Source organism: Corvus cornix, chromosome 21, assembly GCF_000738735.6.
Source record: "Corvus cornix cornix isolate S_Up_H32 chromosome 21, ASM73873v5, whole genome shotgun sequence".
Taxonomy (NCBI): Eukaryota; Metazoa; Chordata; class Aves; order Passeriformes; family Corvidae; genus Corvus; species Corvus cornix.
The window spans coordinates 264,472-285,170 of record NC_046350.1 but is presented as its reverse complement, the minus strand read 5'-3'; the positions used below and the strand labels follow the sequence as shown (position 1 = coordinate 285,170).

The following is a 20,699-nucleotide window of genomic DNA, read 5'->3' as shown; positions in this document are numbered from 1 at the left end:
GAAGATTTCAAAGCCTTGACCACTTAGATGAGGCAAATGCTAATTCAGGAGGGCAGTTAATGATTGAATGGTTTCTGCTGAAGGGCGGAATGAGGTGGCGGAAAAACCACAAGGATAGAAATAAAGGGAAGCTGCACTTTCTCACCTCAGAACATTCATTTTGCTTCTCTGCTTTTTCATGGTGAGCGAGGGTGTAACCATCCAGTGTCTGCCCAGCCTTGTGTCTCTTGGAACTGCACGTTTAGAGATGCTTTCAGTGTTGCCCATAAACTTTTCCCAGAGAACTGATAAATCTCCCTGAACCACCTTACACCCCCTTGAAAGCCCCAAACCTGCTTTGTCCATGCCCAGCCTGAACCAGGGCTGCTCTTTTCCCCCCTGATGCAGCTCCTTGGTGCTGAGAAGGGCAGAGGAGAAGGCCCTTGGGCATCTCTGGCTGAGGCAGAGGGTGTTTGCTTCCTCCTTGGGCTGGAAGTGACGCTGCTTTTCCACCTCATCCCATGCAGCAGCCACCCCGTGCGTGGGGTACGGAGCCGGGGCGTTGGGGGATTTCTGACATTCCTCGAAAGGGGAAGGATGGCACCTTCCCCTTCACAGGAAAGCCCAGTCAGCGAGATTTGGGTCAAAGGAGCCCCAGGCAGATGGGAGCAAACTATATAAAGCAATCCCACTTGGCTGCAGGGCACTGCAAGCCAGCAGGGCTTTCCCAAGGTAAGTGGGGATGCAGGATCGGATGGAGAATTGCTTTTCCTTCTTTTCCTCCTCTAACCAGAAGCTGCGCTGCAAATGGGGGGTGAGTGCCATGCTGGGAAAGCAGGATTGAAGGAGATGCTGCCTGAGACGCCAGCCCAGAAGAAGAGCAGTGGGTGCAGCCCTCGAGGGCTGATCATCCCTCCAATTTTTCTGCCTTTCCCCTGATTTTTGCTTTTTTCCACCCCTCCACCATCTGATTCCCATCACTTCCCATCCCTGACTCTTTGTGCTGAAACAATGGGTGCATCCCTATGCCCCTCACCTCTCCTAGTCCCTGGAGAGAGGGAGCATCCCTGCTCCTGGATGAGGAGGGAAAGAAAGAAGGTGGTGGTTGGTATCACAGGGAATGGTTTGGTTTCCTCCCCCAGAGCTGTCAGAAGAATGAACTCTCTCCTCGGCCTCGCTGCGCTGTTTGCTTGGGGTAAGTGTGCTCTCTCAGTCCCAAGGTTCTCTGTGCAGTTACATTCATTGAAATTAGGACCAGGCTGGTGATTTCTTCACCTTTCCCCACCACCAGCTCTCCCAGACGTGGAACAACTCTCCTGCACCAAGCTGGGAACAAATTTCCTCTCCATTGCATTATGATTTCTAAGACATCACCACCTAGGTGCCAATTTGGGGGCTGAAGAGATGGAGCTGCTGCTGGGGGGGCAGGGACTCAGCGTGATCTCCCCGATTTCCCCCTCCAGGCTTGTCCCCAGCCCATGGGAGCCTCTTGCAGCTGCACCAGATGATCTCGGAGGCGACAGGGAAAAACGCTCTTCTGCATTACGGCTTCTACGGCTGCTACTGCGGCCTGGGGGGCAAGGGGCACCCCAAGGATGCCACAGACAGGTGAGAATCCACTTAAAAGCCCCCTGGCCGGACACGTTCTTGAATATTTTTCAGTTTGTGGGGTGAGGGGGAGAAAATTCCATCCCCTAAAGCTTCAATCTCCTGTGCAGATGCTGCCAGCTGCACGATACTTGCTACCAAAACCTCCTGAACTACCACTGCCATGCCAAGACACGGCTCTACCGCTACAGCTGGCACCATGACAGGCTCTCCTGCAGTGAGTAGGGCCCTGGAAAAGGGGGTGTCACCCCCCCCCCCCCAAAGCCAGGGCTGACCCTGAGCTCCCCTCGTCCCGCAGGAAAGGGCTCGCGGTGCTCCTACTTGTCCTGTGAATGCGACCGCAGCCTGGCGCTGTGCCTGAGGAGAAACGTCAGGAGCTACAGGAAACTCTACCAGTTCTACCCCAACAAGCTGTGCTGGTGATGGGAGCAGGGATGCGGGGCCGGAGCATGCGCGGGTCCGCGCCGGGATCGCCCTTCATCCCTGCCTGTGCTGACCACACCAGAGCTGCTGTAAATTAAATCAACGCGGAAATAAACAATGTTCTTGTTCAACGTCCTCGCTCCTCTGAGAGCTGCTGCTGGGCAGGGAGAGAAATCCCCATAAATAATCAACATCTTCCCAAAACTTTCCAAGAACTCCGTCTCGGCCCCTGCGTCACTCGAGGCTGCAGCCCACGGGGAGAGGGGGCTGGCCGGGGGGGAAGGGGCGTAGCATTCCGTGGGTTTGGGACAGACGAGTCATTTTGGAGCTTCCAGTCGGAGCTCGCGGGCTGGACACGGAGGGCCAGCTCTCCCCGGGAGGACAGACTGACAGCGAGGAAGATCCCTGGTGAGCAACTCCCCCCCCCCCCCCCCCTCACGCCGCTGCTGTGGAAAGGAAAATACGGGGGGAATGTCGGGAGGAGGCAGCGGGAACGGCCCGTGCCTGCAGGAAAAGTGTAATCGCTTCCCAACGAAAGCACAGCTGGGAGGCTGCAGCCGGGGGGAGAGCGGCACTGGGTGCCAAAAGCGGTGGGACAGGAGGTGAGAAGTGCGGGAGTGGTGGGACGGGAGGTGGGGGATGCTCAGGTGGGGGGGCAGCTTCAGAAACCACCTGCTCTCGGCCAAGAGGCAGCAACACAGATGTGAGGGGGCACAGTTGCTCTCCTCCCTCCCAATTTTGGGGGTTGATCCTATTTCAGAGGAAGCTTCTCACGACAGCTCCTGTCAAACTGGCCACGCTGCTCGGCTGAGCCTGTGCCCTGTTTCTCCTCCCAGGCCCAGGTGAGAGGAAGATGAAGGTCCTGCTAGCACTGACGATGCTGTTTGCCTGCAGTAAGTGCATCCCCGACCCACAGACGGGAGCCAGGCTCATCCCCAAACTCCTGTCCACCCCTCAGGGAGACTCCCAGCAAGGCCTCCTTCCCTCCCCAGTGCCCCAGGCCTCATTTCTGCATATAACTTACAAAAAAATCACATTTTTCCGGTCACTCTAGGTGTGTTCACAGCTCATGGGAAGCACCCACGCACGTTCACACCGGGACTCGAGGGAAGCACCGTAGGAAACCTGACTGCCCACGGATGCTACTCGGGATGGGGCACCTCGAGGGCTTCAATGGACCGGTACAGGCAACACTGCCCCGGAGGGCTAACGCTGGTCCCGGGATAACCCCGGGGCTCTGCAGCCCCTCCCCGAAGCTTTGCAAAATGCAGCCCAGGTGCTTGGCAGCAGCAGGAAAGAATCAGGTTTTCGGGAAGTAGGGAAAGTGAGGCAGTGGTCACCCCTAATTCCATCCCGGAGTCAGTAGGGTGGTGCCAGTGACAACTGGGATGGCACCAGCGGAGAGGGACGGTCCCGAAGCCAGGACGCTGGGCAGGGATTGCACGGGGAAGCAGAGGCTTGGCGTGGGAACGGGCTGGAAAGAGCAGCTTCGGGGCGATCCAGGGCAGGTGGATGCAGAGCTGGCGGCTCGCAGAGCCTGTGTCAGGTGGGGCAGAAGCGGCCGGTGCCACATTCCCGGCGAGTCCAGGCTCTCCTTCTCCCGCAGGTGCTGCCTGCTCCGAGCCTGCTGCTATGCCAGGCTGGCAGCGCGGCGGTGCCGCGTGGGACCCGTGCAGCCGCCCCTCGCTGCGGCCCGGGCGGGGCTCCCCACCTGCAGTGAGTGCTCCCCCCACGGCTCGGGATGCCCCTTTCCGCACCATCCCCTCTCTCGCGGCGCCCTGTCCCGGGCGCTCGGGGAAGGTCTCAGGTGCGCTGTCGGTCCCCGCAGGGTCGGGGACGTGGTGCCAGCGCGGCGCCTGCAGGTGCGAGCGGGCGGCGTGGCTGTGCCGGGCTCGGCTCCGCCGGGCTCAGCTCCGCCGCCGCGCCAGGTGCCGGGGCCGGGCCGGGCGCTGCTGAAGCAAAACCTCCCTTCGCAAAGCCGCCTCCGGGCTGAGCCGCGAAGGGACGGCGCCGGCAGCGCTTCCCAGCCCTGGCGAGCCTCCTCCTCGGGCCTTCTTGGCTTCGAGGCGAGGACAACAACCCTCCGGTGAAGCCGCGTCACGGGATCCGAGGAGGGGGAGCAGCGCTGACGTGGTGTCCCAGCACAGCAAAACAAGGGAGGGGCGGACACCTGCCCCTCGTCCCGGTGAGGGGCGAGATGGGAAGCGTCTCCCCTCGGCTGCCTGTCCGCTCCCTCCGCTTCCTGCGTCACAGCAAATTCCCTCCTGTTGCTCCGAAATAAAACCAGAGAGCCCAAAGCACCGGTTCGCAGCGTGCCGTGACTCAGCTGAGCCCAGCGACCACCCATCACATCTCAGATGGGTTTCTGGTTGAAGTACCCAGCGAAAATGACACCTGAGGGGTGACACAACCCCTGAACTGCCCCAACTTAGCTCTTAACCTTCAGGCTCTGAAATTTTCCCGTTTTTTTCTGAGGGATGGAGAAGTGGAGGCTGGTGGAAGGGCTGGGGGGCAGGCACGATGGCGGGGGAGGGCCGGGCTTGGATTTCCATGATCCTTGTGGGTCCCTTCCAGCTCGGGATGTTCTGTGATCCCCTAAATCTCTGCTGTGACAGGGTGGCCGGGAGCTTGCCTCACACCCGGTGCTGAGCAAAACAGAGTTCTCACCAGAAAAGAATGTTTTGGCCCAATTCTGCAACAGCCCTGAGCACATCCCTTAGGAAAAGGCCGCTCAGGCAGTGGCTGCTTCCCCCCCTTCGGCATCCCCAGCTTTTGTGCCCCGGGGTGTTGACTCCAGCAGGTCTCAGTGCTCCAAACTCTCCTAGGGGGGCTCAGCAATGAAATAAAGCCACAGAAACAGCAGCAAAACACTATTTCCCCAGGGGCTGATGCCCAGCTGGAGTACTCTCCCCAGGATTGCCCCATAGCTAAAATCAAGGGCACCAGGAAACAGCCCTTAAATCAGCAATCTTCTGCCAGCTGTCACCCAGGAATCAGGCCCTACCACCCTCCCCCTCCTCCAGCCGTGGGGGATCCTGGGGGACATGAGGAAGGAGCTCTTTGCCCAGCAGCTGATGTTTGCAGGACATAAATCAAGGATCAAATCCTTGCCGAGAGGATATCCCAGACAGATTGCAGGCCGGGATTAACTGAATCACACTCTCCCTTTGTAAATTCTGGGTGAATTTTAACCATCCATGAATTTTACTGCTTGGACATCCGGCTGTACAAATCCATTCACACAGAGCTCCAAGTGCTGATGCTTTGGCTCAGGTACTGCACCCCCTCAGAGCATTGCAATAAGCTGGGCTGCAAAAGTTGTGGTTTTCATACTGTGAAACAAAATCCACATCTCCCCAGGAGGCATTTGGCTTGGGGGGGGCTTATTTCCCATTTGAAGGAGGGATCCTGCAAACCTGCAACACGTAGAGGGGCTGGGATGGAGAGGCTTTCACTGGAGCTCAGCCAACTTGGTGCACAAGAATATCCCTTATTCCCCTGCGATAAAACTGGTTGTGGACTTGGAAAATCCTGAATGATGGCAAATGGCAAATCCTGGTTTAGCCAATTAACTCAACACCATCCCAGGGGACTACTTAAATTAGCCCAGAGAGCTGATGAGGCAAAGGGCCCATGCCAGAGGGGGGAAGAGATTTTGCTGAGCCAAGTTCCCTTTTCTCAGCATCTCTCTGATTCTCACACAAGTCACATCCTTGTTCCCTGCCTCAGTTTCCCTACCAGCCCCGGGGGGGATTTCCTCCCCTGCCTCAGTGCCTGCCCATGCTGGGGTTCCCCAAAAAGCAGCACAGAGCACCTGCAATCTCTGCCAGAAGGAATCTGCTAAATCGTTGTTCAGTACCACCGATCTGAGATTCTCACGACACAAGCAGCCTTTTTTCCCCGCCTTCCATCATACACCACCTGCGTTTTTTCTGCCCTGCCACTTGCCTTATTTTGCTTCTAAATAAAGGTGAACCACACACCTCATGCCACGAGGTTTTTGAGAGCAAAACTCAGTGCCCAGCACATACGGGGAGAGGGATGGAGCATCCCCAAATGCAGGGGGCATCTGGGCACTGAGAAAGAGCTGGGCAGAGGCCATGTATGGTGGTTTTCTTGATAGTGGGGGGAATTCCCAGCCATTCTGGGGATTGTGGGATCTTCCTCCACTCCCCAGGCTGCATCTCACCCACTCTGGTAAGTCGAGAGTGGAGGATGCTTTGCACTGGCTGCATTTTCTCCCTGCCCAGGTAAGTCAAGATGGAAACAGTAAGACACAGAACAGTGTTTTCTAGCCAAGACATCAAAAAACTCTCATTCAGCAAGAAAGTGGATCACGGAATCACAGACCCCTCGACAGTCTCATTCCACCCCCTGCCATGGGAAGGGACACCTTGCACTAAGGGGTTCCTGTTCTCCCTCAAGTTCTCCCATTTTACTCAGGGAAGCTCCGGGAATGCTGAGACACACAGAGCCATGCACAGACTCGACCCCAGGCTGCCCCACGTATCCAAAACCTCCCTGACAAGAGCTTCACTATGTGAGGCATCCCACAGCCAGGGCCCCCAGCAATGCCAGCAGACCTGCACAGCAGCTGGACCGGTATGGGGAGGATTGTCAATATTTGCCCACTTTGGCCTCTCCAGAGGAGGGGCCCCACTGAGGGTGCACAGCCATAAAAGGTGTAACCAGCAGCACCTCGGGCTCACCAAACCCCGGAGCTGCCACCGCCAGAATGAAGCTCCTCTCGCTGCTCCTCTTCTGTGAGTATCCCCTGCCAGCTTCCACCGCGGGACAGCTCCCAGGTCCTGTGCATAGGCAGATGGGGAGGGTGAAATGCTCATTTCTGCTGTGGAAAGGTGGGATGGGAGGTTGCTTTTCCCAGTGCTCCTAACCCCCCCATCTCCAGTCCTAGGACTGGCCCTTGTCAGCTGCAACTTGCTCCAGTTTGGAATGATGATTAAGAAAAAGACCGGGAAATCGCCGCTGGCCTACAACAGATACGGCTGCTACTGTGGCTGGGGGGGATCCAAACAACCCCTGGATGCCACCGACAGGTAAGCTGGGGCCTGGGGAAGGCAGAGCAGGTGCCCCCTCACCTCCCTGGGTACAGCGAGGGGAATCTTGTTCCTGCTCCTGGGAATGGAAGTAGCAAAGAGAAAATTGCTGCTTGTCCTCAAAGCCTCTTTAGAAGCGGTTTAGCAGCAGCAAAGATGCACGTCCTTGATGTTCTATTGCATTGTCCCAACTGTCGCCTGCCCTGACCTCGGCTCTCGTGTCCCTAGGTGCTGCCATGCCCACGACTGCTGCTACAAGAGATTGGCTTCCTCCCACTGCAACGCCAAAATTACCACCTACAAGTACTCCTTCCAAAACAACCAAATAACCTGCGGTAAGAGTGGGGCGGGGGCAGAGCTCTGAGCACGGGGGCACAGCCACCCACACTCTCAGGGAGCTTGGCTTCCAAGATCCCCTTTAGACCATCCAAGCCTGGAAACCACACACAGTGAAGTGGGTGGAAATACAGGAAAAGTGCCAGGAATAAGGCAAAAAATTATTTGCTGGATTATGGTGAAGTTTAGAGCTTGGAGACTTCCCTGAGGAGGGGCCTTGTCTTTCCCGAGAGGCCAAATACGGAGGGTTTGAGGTGACCCTCCCAGCCTGGATGGGGACCAGGCACAGCTGCCGTGAGTCCCCCAGAGCAAACTCATTGTTCCATGGACCAAAGCAAAGCACATCCCAGCGATCCAGGAAAATACCCACAGACACATCAGAGAGAAAGTGAATTAAGCCTTCCCTCCAGGGCCAGGTAGCTCCACACCGCAGAGGTGAGACCACCTGAGACACCCCAAACTCAACAGTGGAGACAGTCCAAAAAACTCCCCCTGACCCTCACAGCCTTTGCCTGCCTCCATCCCCCCCAATTTTCTTCCAGGAGCCGGGAATTCGTGCCAAAAGAGGAGCTGTGCTTGTGACAAGGCAGCGGTGGACTGCTTCCACAGGGCAGCCAACACCTACCGCAAATCCTACGACAATTACCCCCAATCCAAGTGCAAGGGCCGAACACCCTCCTGCTGAACACACCTGCCAGGCCGGGGCTCCAAACCTGACAGAAACCATCGGAATTGGGGCTGTTCTGCCTTCCCTGTGGCCAGGCAGGACATGGCGCAGCCCTGCGGCACCGAAAAGGTGTCCAGCACCTTTCCTCAGAGCCTTGGCACAGGGAAAAACTGCTCCCCGTGGTTAAATAACTCATAAAAATGAGGCAGACCCTGCAAATAAAGATACATTTTTAAAAGAAATTTGTGAATTGTGATCAGTGTTGTGTTTTGGGAATCAGTGGTGGAAGGGGTAGGTAACAGCACAGAGCTTGAGGGCTGATTTTTTGAAGAAAATATTCTTTCCTGCACATGGTTTTTCTTAAAAAATGACCAGAAGTGACATTTTAGCAGCCAACCACAAAGTCTTAAGAGCTCCAGAGAAAAAAAAATGAGCACAGAAACAGGAAGTGGCTGCTGCACCCCAACCCCAAAGCAGGCTCCAAGCCCAGCTTCCCTCCAGGAGCTCAGCCCCATCCCACTCCTAATGACTGTTTAAGCAATTAATACTCACTGAAGGCATGGGGGAGTCCAGTGGAGGGGGCTCAGAGGTTTGGGTGGCTCTTTCTTGCAGACAGACATCTCAGGCTGCAGCTCCCTGCAGCCACCTGGTCCCACACCACAGCTGCACATGATCCCAAATCAGCCCTAATTACCTCTAACAAGCCAGGGCTGGCTGTACCACAGCCCTGGGCCTCGATGGGGGCACCTCCAACTGTAACTCTGCCTCTGGAGATGCGTTCTGCCTAAAATAAAGGAGTTTTAAGGGTAATTTCTTTGAGTTCCACCTCAGTGCTCCTGCCTGACTCTGTTAAGTGTTTCATTACAAGCAACACCCCTAGAGTAAATGTGGTGTTTCTGTAACTCCAAACCACTCATTTCTTCTCATTGTCTACAGTCACTGAAGGATTCTAGAAGCTGAGACAGAGCCAATGCTGTCCTCTAAGGCTGGCGCCTGCACCCAGGAAGCTCCAACACCAGCACAAACCATCTACCTTTTGTCCAACACTGGATTATGGATCGTTCTTCAGGGCTGATTTCCCTTCCTGTCTGCAGGTCCCAAAGCTCTGTGGCCATGGAGACCACGGGTGATGTGGCAAAGCTGTGAGATAAACCAGAAGGCAGCTCCCAAGGAGGAACAAGGGACAGGAGACACGGAGCAGCACGGGCAGAAAACCCTTCCCATATGCAGACATGCTTATGGAGGGCAGTCAGAACCTGCCTAAATGCTTAAAACTTTCAGTTCAACTGAACTCCTGACCTGCAGGGGCAGGATTTGGGAAAATAAGTCCAGGGAAGATGATGGTGGGAGATAGGATGCAGGGAAAGTGGCTTTCTACACCCTCCTGCTGCGTATTCGCCCTTGAGAGGCTCACAGTGAACCCTGCTGCAGCAACAGCCAAAACACCCTCAAATTTGTCAGCCAGCAGCTAATAACAAACAGTCATCCTCCTCAAATCCCAAGGCAATATCCAGTGCTTATTGTCCATCCTCAGCCCGTGGATTACAGAGCACTCAGCTCCAGCAAGGAGTAAACACACACTATGAATCATGGTGCTGTTCTGCTCTTGTTCCTCGCCTCCCTTCCTCCTCCCAGGGAAATCCACAACCTGTTTACAAAGCAAATTCACTGCATAAATTGAGTTCTGTGAAGAATGTTGCACAAAGATTCCCCAGGAAAAAAAAAAAATATACATTGGGAAGGTGGAAATTTCAACAGGAGAAACCTGAAACAGACAAAATCAATTTTAACATCTTTGGATACAGACTGGGTGTGCAGGCACAAAGCCTTCTTGGCAAGATAAAGATCTTGTCAAGATTTCTGAGCCCAGCACATCAACAGTTTGTTTTAATCTTATTACACTTGGAAATTAAAGCATTTTCAGCCCCAGATTTGGTTCCAGGTATCAGAGGCCACGAGCTGCTGGCCAGTCTCTCCCTCTGCTGTTTGTGCTGCTGTTGCAGACCCCCCCCTTTCATCCTGGACACGATGGGGTGAGGTTTGAGTTCCCTCCTGAGCCTCCAAGACAACTCCCTTCACAGCTCTCAGGCTCCAGGCAACAACGAACCTCTTATCAGCTCTGCCTCCAGAGGACAAAAACCCAATTCATTAAGATCAAACCTCTTATTCACAGTACACAACTGCAAATTCTTATCTCTTCAAACCTGCAGAACACACCTGCTTTTCAGGCCAAAATACAGGCCAGGCCAGGACACAGGTGACACCTGCACTGCCTTGCCAAACCTGCTGTCACAGCTCATCACCCCCTGAAGGAAGTTGCACTTTCTCCCCACTAAGCTGTGACTCACCTCTCTTTCCACTACTGCAAAAACGACTGTCTCAGAGAAACAGGAATTCCTACACCAGCAGTTCTTCCAGGAGAGCCCCTTTCTTTTTATTCTTCAAGTAACAGCAGCAGAGCACACCAAGTACCAGATCAGTTCTTGGCAGTTCAGTAAAAAAAAACCAAAACATTTCTATTTCCATGCTGATTCATGAACTTCAAAGCACAGACAGAAATTTTTCAAATGCAACACTCCTTACTTTCAGAAGATCCCTTTCACTTCTGCCCTGGCTGATGAGGTGTCTCCTGTGTGTAAGTGCACATGTGCTTTCTTCAAGCTTAGTGCTTGTTACAAGCCCAAAAACCTGAGTGGAGCTGAAACACCGTGAGCCATAAATCAGAGGCCGAGTCCCACAGTCCTTTCACCTCGTCCCAAATTCTCAGTCCTACAGTGGAAAATATCCCAGGAGTCAAGCTGTACATCCTACTTGGTGACCTCACCAAAATGGCATTTAAGATGAAAAAAAAATCCTACCCTGGAAAAAAAGCTTGATTTATGAGGTGAAATAGGCAGGTTTCCCAGGGATCACTGCTGCTTGGAAGCTTGTTCCCAGGACTCCTGGTCCTTTGGCCACACTAATTTCATTTGGAGACTAACACCTATCAAGCTCCTGGCTTGGACTAAAGCCCTGGAGTAGCCCAAAACCTCTGGAACGTGGCAAAGGGGACAAGATTCCAGGTGTCCAAGTAACAACACTCACCAGGAATCTCATGCCCGTTCCTGTCACATTTTACCAGATCAGAAGAACTGGCTCTGCAGTCTCATGAGTCCACTGGGATTGTTGTTGCAGGTGGGTTTTTTTTCCCCCTACAGGTCTCAGGAGCTGATCCCAAACCTCATGGATGCAGCAATCCCAATCTCCCTCCATGTATTAATCACTTCTGAGCCAGCCCAGTGCAAAGCTAGCAGTTCTAGTGAGATTAAAACTTGTCACCGCACTCCTGCATGGCAAAGAAAAGAGGAATGTCATGTTTGAGACAGTGCTGCCTGACACACTTTGCTTTGGAAAGGATTCTGGGACTCTGTTCCCTTACTTTGTTTGAATTTAAATAGAAAAAGACCCACCAGGGATATTCCTGAGTTGAGATTTGTTAAGCTTTCCCTGACAGCAAGGTAAAATAAAGCTCCTCCAAGCATAATCAAATTAAAAAAAAAAACAAAAAAAAACCCACACACACAAACAAAAAAATCCAGGCACATCAAGAGATGTCAAACAAATCTGACACCTTTGCGGTGAAGAAAAGGTTCTCAACTTCATCTAACTCCAAGATTATAGACCCAAGTCTCTACTTCCTGCTAAGTTCAAACAACTCTTCTCACCACAGGCTGATGCAGAATCAGTGAGCAATTGTCCTCCCCACAAGCAAAGGAACAGGAAGTTCTCTCGTGCTTGGAAATCCTGGCAGAGACGGATTTTAAGATAACAATGGGTGCCTGGAAATTCTCCTGGGGGGAATTTTGTCTTCATCAGTTTTATTGACTTTTCTCAGCAGAGCACTGAGTCATATGTTTAGGGCTGCCATGGCCTTCACCAGGGTGACGTGGTTGCCCGGGTCTGTCTCTGTCCTGTTGTCTGCACTGTCCCTCTTGGTGGCCAGGACCTTCTGCCGGTGCCTCTCCTCCTGCCGCTTCTTCTTCTCCAGCCGCTGCTGCTCCTTCCTTTGTTTCTTGGCTACCTGAAAGGGAAGGATGGAAACAGAAAGTTCAAACCACACGTGTTCTGCTCAGCTGGGGAAAAGTAATAAAGGAGACAAGCAGATACCAAGGCAGCTGCCAGAGGACATTGCTAAGTATTTATCAGGACTTTATTCTGAGTTGTTTTGGGAACAGTGCCACATGTCACCAGGAAATGTTTGTGGCAGAGAAGTCACAGCTGCAGCAGTGACAAAATGCAGTGAGCAGAGGCTGGTTTTAACTGAAAGGAGAAGAGAGTTGCTGAGTAAGCAATGCTAGGGCATCCCCCAATCACTGAAGGGCGCTCACGTTGCTGCCAAACCCCTCACACACCTTTGGGTTTCTGCTGGCTCGGTTCTCTTCCCTGGATCCAGCCCGTCCCTTGTCGTTTTTTGGTTCACCTTGATGCAAGCTCTGATTTCCGAAGATTCTTGAACCACTTCCGTTCTCCTCCCACAGTGCTCTGCTGCAGGATTTCTGCTCGCTGCCCGGGGGCTCCTGCTGCTCCTTGGTACCTACCAACAGCAGAGGTTTTCCTCAGACACGCTCTACCCAGGAGCTGCTGCACTGTCAGCCAGTTCCTTCTCCCAGAAGTCCTGGGGTTTTTTGGAAGCTGGATTGAAGCTGCCCTCACTACCAACCTTCCTGAGCGCAGAAGGCTGAAGTGGCAGCACACAAACCCCACCTGCCCCGTTTCTGTCCCCAACACCAACATCACAGCCACCCGAAGCCCCAGGTGACAAACTGTGACTCACCTATTCCTTCCCCTTCCTTCATTTGCAAGATGGCAAATATTGCAGATTCCACGTTGTAGTCCTCCACTTCCAGAACGTGGCTCACTAAATCAATGTCCTGTCCACAAGAGGGGAAGGAGAACACTGAGGAAGTTCAAATCTCTGACCCACATTCACTTAACAACACCTGCACCACTGAGAGGGGGCTGCTGCTTTTATGATCACTCAATTGGTCTGTGCTTCACTTCTGAAAAGGTGAGGGGGAAAACCTTAAATTCCTGAAGATATCAGGAAAAAGGAATATGCTGTTTCAGCATAAGTTTCCCTCTTTGCCCTTTCTGTTCTAGGCACCTGCACAGTGCCAAGAGTCACAGATTATCCAGTTATCTGGGATCTTCAATAGCCCCAAAGGATTTCAGAACTTACAGGATTTGTTTCCAAGTGAATTTTATGAGAGCTGCATAACAAACCTTCCAAAATTATTAGGCATCCACAGAAAGGAGGTATTTCACCTGCATTTAAGGGTTGATTCTAGGATGAGATGCACCCCGATTGATGGCCGTGGTTCTCAAGTTTCTCCAAGACGAGTGTTTTTTAGAATTTTTTCCCAGGACTACTTTCAGTATCAAGGAGGTTTCAACATTAAGCACAGAAAGGCTCCTCGATACCTACTGAACACGCAGTTGCACTGCACACTTTTTGTACAGCATCTTCCACCTCCACTTCAGTCTCATCTTCGGAGTCGCCCTTCTGTGGCTTCACTTCCTCTGCCTTGTTTGAATCGTTCTTGCAAAGCATCTGAAGAAGAGCAAAGCCCAGCAGAGCACATAAGCAGGCAACCCAAAAAAATCTGATATCCTAATAAAAGTAATTATCATTGCACACTTTTCTTGGGAACATCCCCTGTCAAACCATCTTGGAAACTGTGTAACTTCCACCATCACTGAGAGTTTCCCACATCTCCTGCACTGCTGAACAAACTCCAGTGTACCACAGCATCATGAATCACAATAAACAAGCTTTTAAATGGATTCTTTTTATACAATACCACACCTCAGCTGTGTGCAGAGAACCTCTCGCACAGCACAATTACTCCTCAACATCAAAAAGGGAGATATGAAGAGGACAGCTGCATCCAGCTGTTGCATTTCCAGCTCTTTCCTCCCTTCCCTTTGTTTTTCCATTTGAGGTGCACAATTACGTCATTTAGATGAGATTGCTCCCAGACAGCCCACATCACAGCATCAGCTTTGGATTCATTTCCAGCCCAGACGCTGAAATCCTTCCCCTCCCAGGAGAGCCGGCAGCATGAGCTACAACGACCTCAGGGCTTTGCTATCCCAGCATGACACAGAGACCCAGCTCTTCCCTCCATCCCAAAGGAGAATGGAAATCAACTGGCAGCATTCATCAGCTCTGTCTGTCACCCACAGCTGGCTCATTCCACCAAAACCAACCTCCATCCGAAGATAGGCCGGGGCTTCCGAGTCGTCGCTGATCCTCCTGACGCTGTCGTAGTGCTCCCCGTACCGGTAGGCGATGTGCAGCTCCCGCGCGTCGCTCCTGTCCGTGCCCCGAATCTCAATAAAAGAAGCAAACAGCAAATCAGGATTTGGAATCCACTTCAGCACCAGATTTATCAAAGTATTCATTTTTTGCAGCGATGGCAAACGCTGTGGAGGAAGCGAGTACGTGGCTGCCGGAGCATTTGAAACAGGAAGAGAAGAAGAAGGTTTGAAAGCCAGATGTAAAATATTGGGCAGTTACATCAGAACAAAAAAAACGTGGGATGAAAATATTTCTGTGGAAAGCTCAGGACTATTTCCTAAACTTTCCACAGGAGCTATCAGTTTTCTGATCATCTTCCCAGAAGCAACTTCAGCAACAGCTCCCAGGGAAGGTACCATGTCATTGTACCCTCAAACATGAGGGAAGAGATGCCATTCAAGTGACAGCACCAGTGGAAACAGCCACTCAGAGGACATTGTGATCTGCAGCTGGGACAAGACGCTGTTTTAACAGCATTCCAGGTGGCTGTGTTTTGTTTTTAAAAGAAAGCCAATCCATGAAAATGTACTAACTCTGTTCAGGAGCACTGTTAACAACCAAATGTTCCTTTGCTTTGTCAGCACCAAGTTACAGCAGTTTCCACAGAAAATTCCTGCTCTGAGTATTATCTGTACTGATGTGAGAATCGTTACTGCCCTGATTATCAGTGTCTCAAACTATTAGATAAGAGCTACACCATTCCAGCTCCTGCCAGGAATGCAGAAAATCCCACTGCACTTGCAGACCAGCTTGGCCTGACCTGCCAGCCTGAGTTCAAAGACCCAACAGCTCTCCTGGAGCAGACGTCAGTAAGCAAAGGACCAGAACTCCTTGCTTTAGGGCTCCAGAGTTTCCCAACCCTTTTACGTCTGTGAATTGCCTTATCTCAGCTCCAAGACCACACACCAAGTCACCCTTCAGCTGTGTCTGCGGTCTGTGCTGCACTAATGACTTCAGGTTTTCCAACAAATAACTCTCCATTCATCTATTTCACCTTCAGGTTCCAACTCAGCACTTGGTTATACTTAACTCCTGCTTTTTATCCTACTGAATTATTCAAATGCTGAAACTTGGTCAGATTAGTCTCAAAGATTTATCTTCTGCCAGAGCTTGCATACGTATCTAGCAAATCCCAAAGCTCTTGAAAGATTATTCTGAAAATTAGCCAATTTAGCTTTCATTAGAGAAGCTTCTTTTCACTCTGGAGTGGGCCCAGAGGAGGCCACCAAATTGATTTAGAGGGATGGAGCAGCTCTCCTATGATGAAAGACTGAGAGAATTGGGGTTGTTCAGCCTGGAGAAGAGAAGGCTCCAGGAAGACCTAATTGTGACCTTCCAGTGCCTGAAGGAGCCGACGGGAGAGGTGGAGAGAGACTGTGGACAAGGGCCTGGAGTGCCAGCACAAGGGGGAATGGCTTCCCAATGACAGAGGGCAGGGTTAGGTTGGATATTGGGAAGGAATTGTTCCCTGTGAGGGTGGGCAGGCCCTGGCACAGGGTGCCCAGAGAAGCTGTGGCTGCCCCTGGATCCCTGGCAGTGCCCAAGGCCAGGCTGAACAGGGCTTGGAGCACCCTGGGACAGTGGAAGGTGTCCCTGCCATGGCAGGGGTGGCACTGGATGGGCTTTAAGGTCCCTCCCAACCCTAACCCACCTGGGATTCTCTGATTCTATGAACACACTGAAACTGGTAAGTAAATGAGAGCTGCAGATTAAAAACAGAGGGGAAAAAAGCCAACCTGTTATCCAAAAAGCCAATAAAATAACCTACAAATCTCAGCTAACCTGAGTCTATGGTTGGACTCCATGATCTTAAAGGTCTTTTCCAACCTTACCAATTCTAGGATTTACAGTCACTATCAAAAAAGTTAAGGGGTGTTCAAAACCCTAAAAATTCCATGCAGAGATGTCCACCTGCAAGGAGCTTCTCATGATGTTACAACTACTCACAGTTCTCTTTACTCACACCATTCTCAAGGGCCTGAGACAACCCTCCACTAACAACACTGCTCGGGCAAGACAGAGCCTCATCACAAACTCTGTACTGACATCCTAAAATGGTCAGTGAGAGGAGATTAAAGAACCAAGGTTCTCAGGAGGACATCAAAATCCCAGTAAATTATAACACTGAGGAACAACACATGAAAACCACCCCTGTGACCTCCCCTGCAGGGTCACTGCCCCTGCACAGGTGCTTCACCCACCTGTCCCACTGGCCATGGCTGCCTATGAAGGAGAGTTTAAACTTGTCTGAGTTCAGGAATCCACTTGACGCTGTTTTAAATGTATTAAGATGTCACTGACAGCTTTCAGCCGGTGTTTTATCTTTATTGCCCTGTTTAATCTATATACTTCATTGGTTTTGTCTGTAAATAGGGGCCAGAAACAATCCTGGCTGGAATACAGGTTCTCACCTGCTCAGTGACCAGGCAGACTGAGCATGGACCTGTTCCAGTGTGGACTTGCCACAGAAAAACAACAAAAAAGAGAAAATGAGGGACCTGATGGATTACTTGTTTCAGTGTCTCTCTGTCAGAGGAAACCACAGCACACAGTCCTTTCCAGGAACCATTTTAAGGTTTTAACACTTCTTTTAAAACCTCATTTCTCCATCTGTCAGAAATCCTGGCATTCCACATCCCAAGCAGAATTGATGGAGCTTCGCTTCCACACAGTGCATGCCCTGCTATACCTTCATTTCCATCTTCCTGAACCTTATTGTACAGATTTCCTTAAGCCTAGCTCAAATTCCAGGGGGCTGATCCCCAGAGGGCTGTGCAGTCCTTCAGAAGGCCTCGCCAGGCTGGAGAGATGGGCAGGGAAGAACTGTCTGAAGCTCAACAAGGGCAGATGCAGGTCCTGCCCCTGGGGAGGAACAACCCCACGTACCAGCACAGGCTGGGGGTGACCTGCTGGAGCAGCTCTGCGGAGAAGCACCTGGGGGTCCTGTGGCCAACGAGCTGTCCTGGAGCCGGCAGAGTGTCCTGGGGTCCAAGAGGCCAATGGGATCCTGCAGTGCACTGGGAGGAGCATTGGCAGCAGGTCAGGGAGCGACCCTGCCCCTCTGCCCAGCCCTGGGAGACACACCTGGAGTGCTGTGTCCAGCCTGGGCTCCTCAGCACAGCAGGGCCAGGGAGCTCCTGGAGCCGGGGCAGCGGAGGCGAGGAAAGGCCTGGAGCATCCCCGTGCCCAGGACAGGCTGAGGGAGCTGGGGCTGCTCAGCCTCGAGAGCAGGGAGACAGGACCAGATGATCCACCCATTCTGGGATTCCTACCAGAAAACTCACCTCACATGCAGTCTGATCTTCAGGAGACAGAGCATGGCACTGAAGCTCACAGCTTCAAACCCAACTAAAACACACTGCTCTGCCCCCACACACCCATCTTTCATGCATTTGCTGTTTTCTTTCCTCCTAGCCAAAATCTGGAGTGCTCCCCCTCTTCAAAACCAAGCACAGCTCTGCACTATACCCAGCTCATTGCAGTGACTGCTCTTTTTTAATAAATCAGGATTTTTCCACACTATTTATATCCACCAGGTAAAAATTAGGCCAAAATGCAGAAGCTTTGTTTCTCACCTGCCACAGTGGAGCGTTGAGCTGATGAATAACCACATTCATCTGATTGTTCCTTGCAAAGGCCACGATAGCATCGTTGCCAGCAAAAGTACCAGGCTTGGCCAAATTGGCAACTAAAGGAAAAAACATTCACAAGAGTTGAAAGCTGATTTCTGACACTTCCAGAAGCAGTGGAGGGATAAGGAGGGGTTAGATTGCAACACGAGCCCAAGAAATTCTGGAAGGGAAATCCCACCTGTGAAACAGTGAGTGCTGAGGCAAGAATTTGGCAGCAACAGAATTTAATACATTTAAATGACCACAGAGATCTCTAGAAAGGGCACTACACTCTTAGACTAGCAAGGCCACTGGCTTTGTTAGCTCAGAAGGAGGAGTGCCACATCCTAAGTGACCAAACCACCTTCATGCATTATCTGCACGGTGCCTGGCACATCAAAGGCTGTATTCACCTCTGCTTTGGATCTTCCCCTGGGTTCCCAGTAGGAAATACTGAGTTCCAAGGAGAAAGAAACCCAAAGAAATCAGCCACTCACCAAAACAGCCAAATACCCACCAGTATTCAAGGAGAACTAGACAATTTTTCTTAAGTTCCTTTTAAAACACCTAATTTTTACTCCTTGCCTTTTTGGTCTCTCTTTCCTTCTCCAAGTTCCTCCTAAATTTAAATAATTTCCAGGACAAATTCAATGCGGATTAAACAGCTCGCCTTTCCCCAGCATCACAACAGCCGTAAGTGTAAAATCCTTGCTTCTAAAAACTAGGGAGGAGCCCTCAGGTAGTTCTGGCATGAGGAACTGGTTCGTAAGGAGCTGCTCTGAGGAGATGCAACCCCACGGCACAAGGACGCCTCCCAGGATGTCCCACGGAGCCCATACCATGCTTGTCAAAGGGCACATCATCCTCCACGAAGGGCTCGAAGTCCCCGCGCTGCCTCACCATGTACTCCACCGTCTCCTGGCGGTGCTGCAGGTGGTTCCGGGAGTGCCCCTCCAGCTGGTCCCCCAGGGCCCGGAACAAGCAGTTGCTGCCGAGAGGGAAACGATGAGTGAGTGTGTCTGAGGCAGCAGAAGGAATACGGGGTCAAAGGGAAAGGGCTGCACTCATTCTGCCCAGTTTAGCAAGGGTATGGATGCAAAGGAGCACTCATTCCCCGTGCTTCGAATGGCTGCTGCTGCGGGAACGGCTGCGTTTGAGCGATCGTGTCACGGTACAACTGCTGCGCCAAAGTGTCTTACACCGACACCAGACAAGTGACATAAAGCAACAAAAGACAAGCCAATGACCCACCGAGCCACTTCTCAGCAGAAGCGTTTACTACCCTTTCACCTTATGGAAAAGAAGGGGGTGAAAGTGTTCCATAAGAACATTTATGGACTTTCCTATGCTCTGTTCAGCCGGACAGTGCAGCCCTCGGCCCCCCGGGCACCAGGGCTGGGACTGGCCGAGCCGTCAGGCCCTACAGAACCGCAGAGAACAGCAGAGATCCCTGAGTGGTACAGCGGGGAAATCCTCGCCCCTGCGGAGCACTGGGCCCACTGAACCGGGAGGGGAAAATCCTCGGCTCCCGGGACACGGGCTCCCCATCCCCGGGAGCGATGAAAGCCCTCGGCCGCGGGGACACGGGCTCCCATCACCCGGGGAGGAGGAAGCCCTCAGCCTTCAGGGCTGGATGCCCGGGGAATCGCCGGCCGCGGAGTTGCTGGGGACACCCGTCGCGGCGCTCACCCATCTCCCGGCACCTCCCGCAGCTTGAGGCCGAGAGCCCGGAGCTGCCCGGCGAGGCCGCCGCTGTCGCCTGAAGCGGGGCCCGGGGCCGGTCCGGCGGGGGGATGCCGGGGCCGCCGACCCTTCTGGCGCCGGCAGCGGGCCGGGCCTTGGCCGCCTGCTTGCGGGACATCCCCGCCGGGGCGCCGCGCCTGCCGCACCGGGAGCGGATCACGTGACCGCGGCACCGGGAGCGGATCACATGATCGAGACACCGCGCGGCTCACGTGACCGCGGCACCGTGGGAGTGATCACGTGACCGAGACACCGGAGCGGATCACGTGAGCGCCTGCCCGCCCGGGGGACCCTCGAGGAGGAGGAGGAGGAGGAAGAGGAAGGGGAGAGGGAACAGAGGGGTCCGGGGGGGAAACTGAGGATGGGGATCGAAAGGGGGAGGGGAAGGAAGGGAAGGACAGCGCAACTAAGCGCCGGGAGTGGCGTGTCTGCGGAGAAACGGTGGAGAGGCTGCGGAAAGCAGCGCCACAAATCACTAATGTCCCAAAAGCTGCCGGATTCTGGCTAATTGGCCTCTGCTGTTAATCGCGCTCCCCCGCCCAGGAGCATTTCCCTGCTGCCCAGCACAGCTCCCGGCCCTCACCGTGACGGCCCGCTCTGACCCCACGGGTGGGCGCTTTCTCTGCCGCTCTACGCTAGGACACGCCACTCCGACCGTGTCTGCTCAACCCCAGCTCACCGCTGCGAAATGAACTCCCAGCAAATCGGGGAGGTGAGCAGATGCACTACCCGCGAGGTGGCACCAGGAGAACAGGGCTGAGAGCAGCGGTGGGGCAGGAGCGGAGCTGAGACAGCAACGATTAATTAAATGTGGTAAGTGTAATAAACTGAACCTCCGCGTCTTGCTTCCTCTAGCACTGAGGGAGACTCCTCACAGGATGCTGGAGAAGGGGCAGGCACAGCAAGATGGGTGATTTGTCTGGAGCAGGGCTCTT

General features: G+C 53.0%; 3 protein-coding genes across 8 annotated transcripts in view; 2 read left to right on the top strand and 1 right to left on the bottom strand.

Moving 5' to 3' along the window:
• Nucleotides 1–539: 539 nt before the first annotated feature.
• LOC104697581 (acidic phospholipase A2 PLA-1-like) lies at nt 540–8,288 on the top strand. 6 transcript variants are annotated; one of them, XM_039563824.1, is made up of 8 exons: nt 540–711; nt 1,122–1,174; nt 1,443–1,587; nt 1,698–1,804; nt 1,886–2,418; nt 2,847–2,903; nt 3,065–3,191; nt 3,617–4,310. In XM_039563824.1, exons 2-5 carry the CDS (start codon nt 1,135–1,137, stop codon nt 2,008–2,010), a joined length of 417 nt encoding a protein of 138 aa, XP_039419758.1. In that variant the 5' UTR covers nt 540–711; nt 1,122–1,134; the 3' UTR covers nt 2,011–2,418; nt 2,847–2,903; nt 3,065–3,191; nt 3,617–4,310. The 6 variants fall into 6 exon arrangements, with proteins under 6 accessions (XP_039419758.1, XP_010410814.1, XP_039419757.1 ...); XM_039563823.1 differs by lacking the exons at nt 540–711; nt 1,122–1,174; nt 1,443–1,587; nt 1,698–1,804 and adding exons at nt 6,920–7,067; nt 7,296–7,402; nt 7,946–8,288 and having other exon boundaries at nt 2,015–2,418; nt 3,617–6,773; XM_010412512.4 differs by lacking the exons at nt 3,065–3,191; nt 3,617–4,310 and having other exon boundaries at nt 2,771–2,859.
• A 2,191-nt stretch (nt 8,289–10,479) lies between these two features.
• Nucleotides 10,480–19,882, bottom strand: OTUD3 (OTU deubiquitinase 3). Its single transcript, XM_039563819.1, is given in 9 exon segments — nt 10,480–12,130; nt 12,462–12,643; nt 12,884–12,980; nt 13,535–13,660; nt 14,320–14,442; nt 17,986–18,098; nt 18,861–19,009; nt 19,711–19,831; nt 19,834–19,882. Coding segments are annotated over 9 exon segments (1,134 nt in total). The 3' UTR covers nt 10,480–11,956.
• Nucleotides 19,883–20,139: 257 nt separating this feature from the next.
• TMCO4 (transmembrane and coiled-coil domains 4) overlaps nt 20,140–20,699 on the top strand; it is a 45,062-nt gene continuing 44,502 nt past the window's right edge. The window contains exon 1 of the mRNA XM_019293684.3: nt 20,140–20,577. The gene's annotated coding sequence lies outside the window, so the exon portion shown is untranslated. The remainder of the gene's footprint in view (nt 20,578–20,699) is intronic.